The 13,988-nt window shown below is 37.6% G+C and overlaps 3 protein-coding genes across 3 annotated transcripts; 1 reads left to right on the forward strand and 2 right to left on the reverse strand.

Moving 5' to 3' along the window:
* Positions 1–1,257: 1,257 nt before the first annotated feature.
* Ccp84Ac lies at positions 1,258–1,992 on the reverse strand. The gene is made up of 2 exons (XM_068298251.1): positions 1,981–1,992; positions 1,258–1,911 (listed from the first exon to the last, which is right to left on the reverse strand). The coding sequence occupies exons 1-2, from the start codon at positions 1,990–1,992 to the stop codon at positions 1,258–1,260; spliced, it is 666 nt and encodes a 221-aa protein (XP_068154352.1).
* Positions 1,993–6,262: 4,270 nt separating this feature from the next.
* Positions 6,263–6,995, reverse strand: LOC137583281 (larval cuticle protein A2B-like). The gene is made up of 2 exons (XM_068298252.1): positions 6,984–6,995; positions 6,263–6,916 (listed from the first exon to the last, which is right to left on the reverse strand). Exons 1-2 carry the CDS (start codon positions 6,993–6,995, stop codon positions 6,326–6,328), a joined length of 603 nt encoding a protein of 200 aa, XP_068154353.1. The 3' UTR covers positions 6,263–6,325.
* A 1,264-nt stretch (positions 6,996–8,259) lies between these two features.
* LOC137583278 (larval cuticle protein A3A-like) lies at positions 8,260–9,243 on the forward strand. The gene is made up of 2 exons (XM_068298249.1): positions 8,260–8,322; positions 8,420–9,243. Exons 1-2 carry the CDS (start codon positions 8,311–8,313, stop codon positions 9,113–9,115), a joined length of 708 nt encoding a protein of 235 aa, XP_068154350.1. The 5' UTR covers positions 8,260–8,310; the 3' UTR covers positions 9,116–9,243.
* Positions 9,244–13,988: the final 4,745 nt, after the last annotated feature.

A 13,988-nucleotide genomic window follows, 5' to 3' on the forward strand; every position in this document is an offset into this window, starting at 1 on the left:
CAAATAATTTAAATACCAACATCATATACAATCCAATTAAATTAAATTGTTATGGTTAAATGTATTTATTATAATGAAATGCCATTTATAACTTTTTACTGCGATATAAAATGCCTAAAAGATGTTCTAAGAAAATATTCAATTTATAGAAATGGATTTAAATTTACTTCATTTTACAAATCTTTTGAATGAATGAAACAAATTGTCAAAAGAATTTTTAAGGGTAAATATAAAAGTATAATTTATCAAAATAAAATATTAAATTGAATGATGAAAAAAGTCTACATGAACTTGTCAATACGACCAACCCAACTCCCCTAATTTACCTGAAAAGTTTAGAGAAATTTTATCCTTTTTGGGTTTTCCCATGCTGCATGTAGCGTTGAGTCTGTGTGTGTATGCGTGTGCTCAGCTGCTCTGTGGATTTCAAGCAATGACGTAGTAGGCTGACTGCAGCACTGTCGATTTATATTGACTGTAACTTGTGTTCTATTTATCCAATCTGATTGAAATCTGGGATCTTATATATCCAAAACTATCATATTAGTAAATTTCCTAGAGATACTCCAATATCTTCATCTATGTTTCTTTTAGAACTATATGATATAGTGGTCCGATCCTGACAATTTGCATACTTTAACTGCTCCGGGCCATAAGTAGCAGTACAAGTTTCATCTCGATAGCTCTTAAGATGGCGGCGTGAAGTTGATTTGCACAGACGGACAGACGGATGGCCAGACGAATATGGCTATATAGACTCAACATCTCATGCTGATCAAGAGGTCAACGTCAACGTCTCCTTCTGTGCTTTACATACATCTGACCAATTTTACAATACCCTCTGAAGGGTATAAGAAACTGCTTTCGCTTGGGTTTACAATTATTTCTACGAACATAAATGGCAAAAATAATAAAATATAGCTTAAAAAGTTTTGTTAACTCATGTACGTGCCTTTAAAATTACCTAAGGAGCTAAGCTTTTTGTTGGAGGAGAAATCTATGACCAGTTGGTCGCATCAAATACTGTTAAATGTAGGTACTAAGGAAAAGTATTTTAAGGAACTTGATCCTCCAAATCCAATTTACAATGATTTTTTGGAGCATTTTTGTAACAATTTATTTTAAAGAATATTTACAATAGAACTAGTTAATGAAAGCTTAAAGAACTAATAAATGTCAAATGAAATTGCCGAATGAGAGAGATGCAACAGAATTAATACTCTTTATCAGATCAAGACAAGTCGGGGGTGGCTCTGATTACTGATGATGATAGTAGTCTTGGGTCTCATGAGCTGGGGCAGATGTCTCATAGGTGGCATAGTGATGTTGGTGCTGATCCTGTTCGTGTTGAGCTTCATGCTGATGGTAGGCGGCAGGAGCCACATAGCTCTGGATTGGGGAAGGAGCCGCATAGGTAACTGGAGTCTTGACAATGGTGGTGGGAACGGCGGCAGCATGATGATATTGAGCTGGAGTAGCAATAACCTTATGGGCCACATGGGTCAAGGGCTCACGATGGACAACAGCATTGAAACCGTTGACAGAGTCGGCGGTATATTTCACAGTGCGACGGAAACCATCGGCATCATCCAGTGAGTATTCACCCTGGACAACATCACCATCGCGAGATTCTACTTGGCTCTTGGAATCACCCGACAAAGCATCCTTGACATCGTAGGCAAAGTTGTATTTGGGATGAGGATCATCGGGATAGATTTCATGGGCGTGGGCATGGGCATGAGCATGGCCATGTGGCTGCTGTTGATAGAGGACATGCTGAGCCTGGGGAGCGGCAGCAACAGCGGCATGATAGAGCTGGGGCTGTTCCTGTTGATGTTGATGATGGAGCTGCTGCTCAATGGGAATAAGTCCAGCCGAGACCAAAGCCAGGCTGGAAACTAAAGCGACCAACTAATAACAAGAAATATGAGTCAACATCTCTTAACTGAACTGTGTTAAGCCAAGTTGGATATAACTTACCTTGAAAGCCATTTTTGAATATTATTTTGTTTGCCAAAGAAACTTTGTCCTCCTTCTTCAAGCGCTGTGATTTGAATAATAATTAAACAACCTCATGGATTCGTATTTATAGACGAAATGTTTCTTCCAAATTTTTGTGGGTTAACCAAAATGTTTGGCCTTTCTTTCACTTTTTGTACACAAAACAAAAACAGAAAAAAATCAACCTTTTTTTTTTCAATTTTTTCCCGTAATTTTTTTCCAATTTTTAATTCATTTGCATGTTGGGAGATTTGCACCCACGAGGCCACACCCATTTTTTGGTTTTCGCTATTGTTGTGAATGAAAGAGCCCGACAAGAAAACAAAAGACTTAGGCGAGCAACTCGACTCGACTCCAAAGAGATCAAAGTCATGTAAGTAACCCAATAAATTTGATCGATGCACTTGACACATACACACACATACACTTATATCATTACTTATATCTCCTACTGCATTTGACCCACAAAAAAAAAAAGTTGTCTACTCATTTTACATACGTTTTACCCACCTGCCTCTTGGGTTTGTAACAATTTGCTATTTAGAGCTTTTAGGTTTCAGTTGGAGCTTTTTCCTTTATTATAGCACATAGAGTGCTCAATCATCATCACGATAATGATGATCATCAGAGTCATTGCCGTTGAACAAAACTATTCACGTACGAAAAGTGACTCAACTCAGCCCAACGAACCAACCAACCAACCAACCAGTCAATTGCCAAATGATGTAATACCAAATACCGCATAGTAACCCACACACCTGTAAATACATACATCACTCTGACAATTGGCCACAATTGTCCAAAGTTGTGAAAAGAATTTCATTTTAAAGGTCATTTCTAAATGTGGTCGTAAAAGTATCAAACGAGAATGAAAGTAGAATCGAATAAACTTAATTCGAAAGTTAAAGAAAACAAAATATGGCAAACCTGCCCGCTACATATCAGGGTCGGACTTTGATTGGGGAATTATCCAAATTGATTCGTATATTGAACGTGCCAATTGTTGCTTATAGTTTTATTGGCTATGTTTTTGTGTTTTTGTTTAATTAGTTGGCTTGTTAGTTCAATAACTTTAGTAACCCACAAAACAATTTATTCTGCATTATTTTTAAACATTGGTATACTTTAAGTTCAATTAGTATCCTATTCATGAATTCTGCGAAATAATTATTAACTAGATTTGTGTTTAAAACTCAAGAAAGATATTAAAATTGTTTGGAGTACACATGGAATAAACACAGTTCCGCTTAAGTTTTGAATAGCCTTAGATTCTTATCTGTTGGCCAATATCTGAATTGAATTTTGTAAGATATTTTCGAGTTAGCTGACAGCGTTGAGACCAAAATGGACTTATATGAATATGGATAGTTCCTAATGCAAATTTTCATTGAAAACAAACAAATAAAAATATAAAGCAGTTTCAATGATTTCATTCAAAATTTAAACAAGAGCAGCAGTTCTTGGTGGATGAGTTGTCTAAGTGGCAAAGTCGTTTAGACAAACAACAAAGATCCGGGATCAAGGCTTGTGTATGGATGTAGTTTTCGTCTAGGCCAAAGGCCCAAGTTGACATTGCTTGTTAAATACAATTAGGTTGTGATACAACTGTATCCTATACTTATAATGCACCATCGTGCATCCTTTGGACAGACGATCAATACCGATCGTTCGATAACATTGACTCAATTCTTTGTAAGAACTGTCTGAAGCTGAGACAACACAAATAAAATATTAATATCAAATATATATGTAAATACAGTGGCGAGCACATGCGAATACATGTTTCGATGCTGTGACTTTGAGTGGCTCTAAAACCCAGGAAAATGCCTTAATCGAATCCAAATTTTTAACAAAAGTCCATTAATAATATATAAAACGAAAAACAAAAACTTTAGCTCAAATAATACAGAAAAAACTGAAAAATGAGCATGTATATATAACTTATACATTAACGAATTTTTTTTTATACTAGTCCAAAAGCCTTTGTCTTTGCACGCTGTTATTGCTCCTGGGCATACTCTCCACCAATTTTTCTATCAATCCGTGCGATAGAGCACTCCAGTCCGCTTGGACTCGACTCCAAGGCTCGCCCATTGTCCTGGGCGGATTTTCGTCGCGCGACAGTTGCTCCTTTAGCAGAACCCGTGATTTTCGATCGGATCTAGATCTGTGCTTTGAGCCGGCCACTGCATCTTCATAAAACTTTGATTTTTGAGCCATTCCTATACAATTTTGGCCATGTGTATGTAAGTATGTATGTATATGGTCAGTTCTCGGTCAAATGGAATGCAACTATATTCGCAATTATGTTGGAACGATGTTAATGATCTTTGTTTTAATGCATTCTTAAACAGACTTATTTTAAAATTTGTCATTTATTGAATGACCTTTTAAACTTTATGTGATAAAGTTGTCTAATGAGATAAACTTTTTAATAAAAATCTCAAAATTTCTTTCTTCTGTGTTTCAATATATATTTCGTGTATATATTTCGGTTACGAAATGGTATCAACCATCAGGTTAAAAATTTATAAGCTTTTGCCGATTAATGTGAAGTTATGTACCTACTAAAAATTCTTAAAAAAACTATCGCTGACAAAATATTTTGACCAAGTTTACCATGGCGAATATAAATTCGCTCTTTATACGCTTTTCTTTGTGTGTGTGATTATGAATAAGAAGACAGTTTCTGTTTTAAAGGTAAATTTAGATATCAGTGGTGGTATTCTAATAAAAACAAGGATGTGCCGTGTTCTTCACTAATCAATTGAGTTCCACAAGCTCAAGAAATTTCATCCGAACAAATTGACCGTTTTTAAAGAGCATTATTAATGTCCGTTTTGAAGTTTCGTATACTAAAGAATGCCAATATTTCAATAAAATCTAAATTTACCATGCATTTTTTCGCTTTTTTGCATCTCAATGGCTAAAAACCTAAAATTAGGTTCATAATCTCCTACATCATAAAGAATAAAATAAAAAATTGCATCCAAATCCAACCGCGATGAAGTTGGTCAATCCATGCCTTAATTATACAAGTTAGTGTTTATATAAATTAATATAAATTGTTGGTAGTAAAATGGTACGTCAAATTAAAATATAACATTTAGTTTATAATTAAATACTCTTTTATATATTAATGGACAATTTATATTAAGATAAAGTCCAACCTGCTTCAAAAATCGATCAAACACTTCAACAGCTAATTATTCATTATGGATTAAGTTTAATCAAACTAAGCAAGGGCAAAATAAATTAAAAATCAAATTTTAATTAGTTACCTTAAAAATAGTTTTTCTCAAAGATTTCAGCCACATTTGCTTCCTGATATTCCGAGAGTTCTCTCGAGAATTCATTGACCCCTTGGCAACTCACTTTCGATTTCAATTTGCCTCACAATTAACTCTTAATTCACCGAAAGTTGTAGCATTTTGCACTTGGCGAGCATTTCAATAAAACAAATTAATTAAAAATTTGGTTACTCATTATCCAATCATTATGGAAATCATAAAAGAGCTAGGGAGCTAAGAATTCCCCTGCTCGATCGACGTCTGAGGTGCGTCTGGGCAGGCGCCAAACCAGTTTCAATTGCTGGCAGAGTGAGAAAGGCAATAGAAATCAACCACGTCATGAAATGGGCGAGAAAAGAGCCGGCTTAAAATAGAAGTCAGTCAACAAAAATTAAGTCCGTTAGACACAGCTAACTGGCCAATAAAACCGGAAACTCCGTGACCACGTGCTACTCTGATCTTGAGAGATATTAGAATCCCTGACATACAAGTACCTTCAGATATGTAGGTACTTTGTTTAGTAGAGGTTAACTAGATTACGGCAGGGGCTTGTTTTGATTAATTATTTGCTGATAGGATTAGTTAATTTTCTTTGCTTAGCGCCAATTGAATTGGTTGAATCGGTAAAGTTGTGGGGAAGGTGTAACAAATGGAGCATTAATTGAAATTGAACAACAAAAAGTAAAGAAAAAATCGAATTTGAACGTTTGGAATTTCAATGTCGCTGAGCAGAAATGGTTTAATTGTGAGAGCGATTCGAATGGAAATAATCGGTTAATGTTAATGATTTGTATTATTTAAGCATTCGATGTGGGTTTTTTTTTCTTTTTCGTCGTTTTGCCAGATCCTTAAGAACCGGATGCGATTTGAAGGGGAACTTTTCGTCAATGTCTTTGATAAGGTGTGGACTGTAAATGGGTTTTAGCATCCGCCAATTTTAGACATGGCAGGATTAGAAAAAGATTTGTGAATTTTAAATTAAATATCTATAATTTTTAATAGATCAGATAACAAAATTTATAGTAGACGAAAGTTTAATGGTGATAGGTGACAGCTGGAGCAGCATAAGAAGCATAGTGAGCAACTGGAGCCACAGTCTTGACGACAGCAGGAGCAGCATAGTGAGCCACAGCTGGAGCAGCATAGTGAGCCACAGCAGGGGCAGCATAGTGAGCAACGGGAGCAACAGTTTTGACCACGGCTGGGGCAGCATAATCCGCAACTGGGGCAGCATAGTGGGCAACTGGGGCAACGGTCTTTACAACAGCAGCGGGGGCAGCATAGTGAGCCAAAGGTTCGCGGTTGACGACGGCATTGAATCCATTGATGGGATCAGCGGTGTATTGGACAGTGCGTTTGTAGCCATCAGCATCGATCAGGGAGTACTCGCCACGGACCACATCACCATCGCGTTCCTCCACTTGGGCCTTGGAGTCGCCAGTCAGCTTGTCATCGACACCATAGGAGAAACGATACTGTGGATGGGGGTCATAGGGTTCCTCGGACTTGACCACCACCTTGTGGGTAACAGCCAAAGGAGCTGCCACTGGAGCCACTGCCTGATGGTAGGCAATTGGGGCATAACCAGCGCTGGCAACAGCCACAAATGCCAAAGCGAAAACGAACTAAAAGGGCAAAAAGAATAAATAATATACCATCGATCTATATATGAAATCTTCTCGGTCAGCTTACCTTGAATGCCATGTTCTTTACAGAAGTGAGTCTGAGTGCTGAATGATATGGTTTCTGCTAGGGGTCTGCCGTATTTATAGTCACTTGTATGCACTTTCCTCGATATGTGGTAAGGTGCTTAGCGTTGGCCTTCTGCATATCATGGCCCAAAATTAGCGCTCAGTCACCGCAGACGCAATCGACAACGAAGAGATTGTCGTACTGGCCGAGAGGCTGCGCAGCTGCAATCGCCATCGATTGCCAATGGGCCAATTATTTAGAAAGGATTTTGGGGATTTCCTTTTGGCTGTGCCCACGTATCGGAGGGTTAAGTGGAATGATTGCAGCCGCTAATAGCTGCATATTTTCCCCCTCTTCTTTGGTCTGCTTGTGATTAATGGAAGATACTTGGGTGGGTTGAAATTGCAGTGACCTTGATATATATATTTTGTAAAATTAGATCGAAATCGAGTAATTTGAGCTGAAAGCATTATCTTCCTGCAATTGCAAGAGAATATCTCGCATTGGTTCAATGAACTTGGTTTATGTAATCTAAAAATGATGAAAAAACTTTCATTCGTGTTCTTTTGGCAAGTAGAAAAGAATTACAAAATCTCTATATAGTTAAGTTTTGGTCACAATCCATTGTCTCTCTTTTTACATATCAATTAAGGCGATCTTTTCGCATAAGCTTACATAATAATTCCAGTTCTGGGTTACAAAATTATAAGTTGTCCGATAAAAAAAAAATACTCTGAACAGGTGAACTCTCTATACTCTAACACAAACTTTTGAAATTTCAATATAATTAGAACCTTTTTTATTTAAGATATTCTTTAGAAAATTGACATTTATATCGTTTAACTTGAAGACTTTAAATATATTATAAAGAATTGTTTTTCTTAATGGAAATAGAATGTCCCATTCTCATAACGCCCATATCTTTTTCACTGTGGTCACACCCTCAATTCATGTTCACTGACCTTTCGCCAAGTAGGATCTTTCTCTCTGCCTCTCCAGATTCTAGATCAAATCGAATTAAATCAAATCAAATTCATGTACGCACTGCACACCCACAGAGCTTAACGTTTTCGAACAGGAAGTTCAAGTACGATCCAAATACGAGACAATCAAAGTCGAAAAACATTAACAACTTTTGCTGTCACCGCGAAACATTCACTGCCAGCAAAAGCAACTAGCAGCAGCAGCAGCAGCAGCAACAGCCACAGCCACAGCCAAGTCAGATTTACTATAAAAGTTGACGATTGTGTCAAGAAATGTATCATTCGCAAATCAAGTTCACTTCTGTAAAGAACCACCAACTACAATCCACTCAAATCCATATAACATGGCCTTCAAGGTAAGTCTCCCCAATTGCCTTCTCTTGCCAAATTCATTGAGGGATTACCCGCTGATATTCATTCTCTCTCTCTCTTCTTCTCACATATGTTTTGTAGTTCGTTTTCGCTTTGGCATTTGTGGCTGTTGCCAGCGCTGGTTATGCCCCAGTTGCTTACCACCAGGCAGTGGCTCCAGTGGCAGCTCCTTTGGCTGTTGCCCACAAAGTAGTGGTCAAGTCCGAGGAACCCTATGACCCTCATCCACAGTATCGTTTCTCCTATGGTGTCGATGACAAGCTGACTGGCGACTCCAAGGCCCAAGTGGAGGAACGTGATGGTGATGTGGTCCGCGGCGAGTACTCCCTAATCGATGCTGATGGCTACAAACGCACTGTCCAATACACCGCTGATCCCATCAATGGATTCAATGCCGTCGTCAACCGCGAACCTTTGGCTCACTATGCTGCCCCCGCTGCTGTTGTAAAGACCGTTGCCCCAGTTGCCCACTATGCTGCCCCAGTTGCCCATTATGCTGCCCCAGCCGTGGTCAAGACAGTTGCTCCCGTTGCTCACTACGCTGCTCCAGCTGTAGCCCACTATGCTGCTCCTGCTGTCGTCAAGACTGTGGCTCCAGTGGCCCACTATGCTGCTCCAGCTTCAGTTGCTCATCACTATGCCGCTCCCGCTGCTGTGGTCAAGACCGTGGCTGCTCCTGCTGTGGCTCACTATGCCGCCGCTCCAGCTGTCCACTATGCCCCAGCCCCAGCCACCTATGCCGCCTACTCTGCCCCAGCTGTCAGCTATCACCACTAAGACCTGGATCCTATTCTGGCCATTGTATATAGAATTGTTGCTCCTATTATTACTGTACATTTATTTATTGCACTGCATCAATAAAAAAATGTCTACGAGTATGTAGAATCCATCATGTCAAATCAAAAAAGAAACCTCAATCGATATTGCTTGAAATGAGTGTCATATATTAGCCGTAAGCGATAAAAAAGGAGAAGCATGTGAATGATTTTACTGCATCATATTGTCTACATGGAATGTATTGGTACTTTTTCCATTTGAGAAACCGGAATCTTTGAATCAAAGGTGATCAAATATAAGAGATAAGCCATAGTTCAGTCGATGCTGGCGACGCAGACCTTATCACTGACAAAAAGTCAACAATGAATTTGTTTAAATTTTGCTCAGAAGTTTCTGAGGCGTTCTCAGTGTCTAATGTGCAAAAGCAAATACAAATAGAAAACAATATTTGTCTTAATTTGAAACAACTTTCGAAATGAATAGCCATTCCGTTTGGGCACTTTGTGTGCTCGTCTTTTTGGGTGCAACAGTTCTCTTTGCTGGATGTTTTGAACTAAACCCACACAAGGTTTTGGATAACCCGGTGAGTAGAAAAAATAAAATTCCGTCTGAATCGTCTTTAATATATATAGTTACTAATCTATTTGTAGCACTCGTATCGTCCAATTGAGAATATAACCAGCTGCCTTGGCGTCTCATCGGGGATTTATAGGCTACAAATTTCTGCAATTGATCCCTTCATTGGACTCTGCAATGGAGATACTGCTGATGGTGGATGGTTGGTTATTCAAAAGCGATTTGATGGCAGTGAAAATTTTAATAGAAGTTGGTCTGACTATCGCAGTGGGTTTGGTAAATTGAATGGTGAATTTTTTATCGGGCTTGATCTATTACATCTTATTACGAACTCTGAACATTATGAACTCCTCATAAAAATGGAGGACTTCCATGGTACTCATGAATTTGCTAGTTATGATAATTTTAGAGTCGGCAACGAATCCTCAAAATATTTGTTGGAGTCTCTAGGAAAATTTAAAGGAACAGCTTTCAATCAGTTGCAAAGCAATCGGAAATTCTCTACATGGGATAATGACAATGACAGTTATCTCAGTCAGAATTGTGCAGTTACCTACTCTGGCGGCTGGTGGTTCACTTTCTTTTGTTACGCAACGTAAGTAGCTAATCGATTTTTGATTTGTATTAAACTAAAATTATCAATTATAAACCACTTCTTCTTTAAGCAACCTCAATGGGAGATATCATAAAAATGGAGTCTACAAGCTGGACTGCATAAACTGGGATGGATTCATACCTCTTAAATCAGTACAGATGCTAGTTCGACCAAAGTCCAAGGTTTAACATTATTTAAATTCATGGAATATAGTTTTAAAGCAAGTTTGTTAGTTTTAAAGTTCTTTTAAATGTGAATTATGAGCAAGGAAAGATCGTTTATATGGATATATCTTAAGTTGAAGAAACATTGTTGTTTTCTCTCCATTACAGAAATTCGATTAGAGAGCAGATACTGAAGAAATATAAGAAATTTATGTAGAAAGATTTTTTTTGTTATTGTTAAGTATATTTAAAATCTGTCCAGACTTGAACAATGATTACGTTCGATATATAAAACAAGGCATTAGCATTGGATGGGTCTTCAATGGTCATCTGCTGAGACCGAGGAGACTAGCCACTCTACCAGTCAGGATCAGGCCTGAATCGTAGATCCAGAGGGTGCATCTTTCAATCTCTTATAATTTGTTGTTGAATTAATTCGTACTATTTTTCATAGTCTAATAACAATTGCTGTGACTTCCCAAGGGAAATTCAGTCTGAAAAGATTTATAAAAGAGAACTACAGATTTTTAGAGCCAATTAATTGGCACTCTGAAGATAAACATTTATTATCATTGGTAGGTAAATGGTAACAAACACTTCAATATGAGTTTTTGGAATGGTTTTAGTAGTTAACATGTTAATCACATTTATCATTATTCTGAGAGATAATTCGACGCAAGAATTATATTAGTCACTCGAACAACTAGCGAAAACATAAATATAATTTCACTTGACAATTCCACAAATTTGAGAAAAACTAATACGGGCTACATTATTTTGGGTGGCACAATAATTGTTGCGGCTTTTAAGTAATCAAATGCATTTTTTCACTTCGAAAATGGAGGACTTATTTAGAAGCTAAAAGCTAACATCTCCGATCAAATGGTTGTTATGTATATATATTCTTGATCAGTCCGAGGATACAAGTTCAGCCGGACCAGACCGCTATAGAGCCAGCAAAGTCACGATCAGTAACTTTTCTCAAAAACTAGGTTATTTTTAAATCGATTGTCTTAAAAACTAACATTTGCCCTTTTAATAGATGAAGCCTTTAAAAACTGTGACTAATTTAATCAAGATATACATATATATATATCAATATATCATATAGCTCTCTCTCGGTCTCCAAAAATGTACTTTTTCTCAATAACTGCGATATTGTTGAATTAAAAGAATTTATAATTTAAGTTTAATTTACCTATGGAAAACTGTGCCAAATTAGATCAAAACTGGATTATAATGAATACTATATAGCTGGCATATAAACATGGAATAAAATAGCCGCATTGATTTAGCCTATAACAGGACGTTCTTTTGGGAAAATTGGATTGTTTAGATAAAGCTTGTTTACTTTGAAGCCTGTAGGTGAGGTAAGAGTAACAAACAAAACTTGCAAGCCTCTGCATTTCATTAAAATATTAGTGATTTACGATGCTGATTCTGAATGGTTCAGTCGCAGTCATTCTTTTAACTATGCAGAAGAAATGCAACCCATAGAAATCTAGACTTTACTGTTTTAGCCATAATATCAGCATTATGTGTCCTAGACTTGCTGTCTTGAGTCCTGTGTCCGACGACCTAACTCCTATAGCCATAAAAACTAATGATGTCTTCCAGACCCATTGTCTTTGGTCTTTTGACAGACACCTTGGCTTCTATAGCCATAAAAGTTGCATTATGAGTCCTGGATCCGCTATATTGAGTCCTGTGCTTTTAAAGCAACGAAAGGGATATATAATCGGCCACACTTTTCATTGATATATCTCTTACCTAGATCGGGGCTTATCACCTTAAGAAGTTTAGTTGTTAGATTAACTTAATACATCTGCTTGAAACTTTGTTGTTTTGTCTTCTGTATCGGCTTATCATTATTAATTAATTATTTAAGTGAAATTTCAAACATTACTTTTCATTACACTGACTTAGGAGCAATAGGAATTGATTATGTTAAATGAAATAAATGAAATGCAAGTTAACGAATTTGTTATGTTTTTGGTGGCCTATTGTAGTTATTTATTTTTTTGTTTATTTGTTTATACCTAAAACTTAATCACAAATGCAAATTTTGTTCAATGGCCAAATAAACGATGGTGAATGGGTGATGGGGTTTATTGTGATCGTGCAACGATTCAATGCTTCGTGTCGAGTGCCAAAAGGTATGATGGAGCTCCGCTTAGTCCATGATTCGGGTGGCCCCGGATTCGTTCAGGACGCCATATTTAATTGTCAAAGGTTGCCAAAGAAATGAACTGAAACATAAAGGCTGGTGGAATCCATTGGGTTGGACATTTTTTTGTCTTATTTTGGGCGCTGCTTAGTTAGATGAGGTCCAAAATCTGTGAAAAGTTTTTATTAGTTGGTTATTGTGAAGTATTCCAAATGGGTCTGCTTTTTACTTGCCTTGGTATATCCATCTTTCCGCTTTTGTCCGATTTCGCGCCACAAAATCCAAAAGAAAAAGATTTTAAATTGGAGGGGTGGGGGGGAAAAGAGTTGAGAAACTCAAGGAGCTCCTGATCTCAACCTCTTGGACTCAACACAAAACACTGAATGAGCCGGCAGGAGAATCTCGTCGGCTATTTATATTGAAAGTCAGAACATATGAAAGCATATGAAAGCCAGTTTACCCCTTTGCTCTATGCAGTTCGACGATCCTTAAAAAACTCACTTGATCGGATTTTTTTTTCCTTCGGTTGTTGTGGTTGTTGTTGTAAATGTTGTTTGTGCTTTCTTGTGTGTTTGTCTGGGCTTTTGGGCATTGTCAGGGCAGATGATGATGATGAGGAAGAAGTTGAGAAGGGTTCGTCGATATTGAGCAAAGAGGCAAAAGCAAGAGCACCTCGGCAATGAAATCTTCCACTTGATTAGTCAGATTTCAGTAGAAATCACAAGAAGAGGGTCACCGAAAGACACCAACTACAACAACTAAAAACATGAAGAATATAAAATGCAAGAGATCCGATCAGAGCAGTTGGTTAGTTTGCGATTACAGGCTTTGACCTTGGATCACCCTATTCGTTTAGAATAGTTCTTTCGACAACAGGTGTGAGATCAACTGTGGGAACTTCCAAAGTTGCCACAAAATAGCCAAGATCTCCCAATATAAATATTTATTTATCACTCAGCAAGTAAAGTCAAGAACCGATCATCTCGTTTTCTTTCTTTTGTATGCTATTCAAATGCAAATGCATTTTTTTCCTGTCTTTCTTTCAGCCAACCAGACAGACAGACAGATATAGGGAGACAGTGGGACAGGAAGGCGGAAAGATGGAATGGCGGAAGAAGGACCATCAGTTCGTTGCACTCACAGCAAGAGAGAAAGCCAGCGGATCCTTAAAAAGGATTTGAAAACAAAAGTTTATAAACCCTCACATTGGGCAGCATGGCAAATCCTTTTTGTTCCACATTTTTTCCTTACTTTTATTTTTAATGTCTGTGAACTTTTTCCGTTGTTTCGTTTTGTTGGCCTCTGAAAAACAAGTTCTGGACTCGCCTCAACAAAATCGAAAAAAGGAATGCAAACTAAAACAGGATAATA

The sequence above is a fragment of the Drosophila tropicalis genome, unplaced genomic scaffold (genome assembly GCF_018151085.1).
Source record: "Drosophila tropicalis isolate 14030-0801.00 unplaced genomic scaffold, ASM1815108v1 contig_859, whole genome shotgun sequence".
Taxonomy (NCBI): Eukaryota; Metazoa; Arthropoda; class Insecta; order Diptera; family Drosophilidae; genus Drosophila; species Drosophila tropicalis.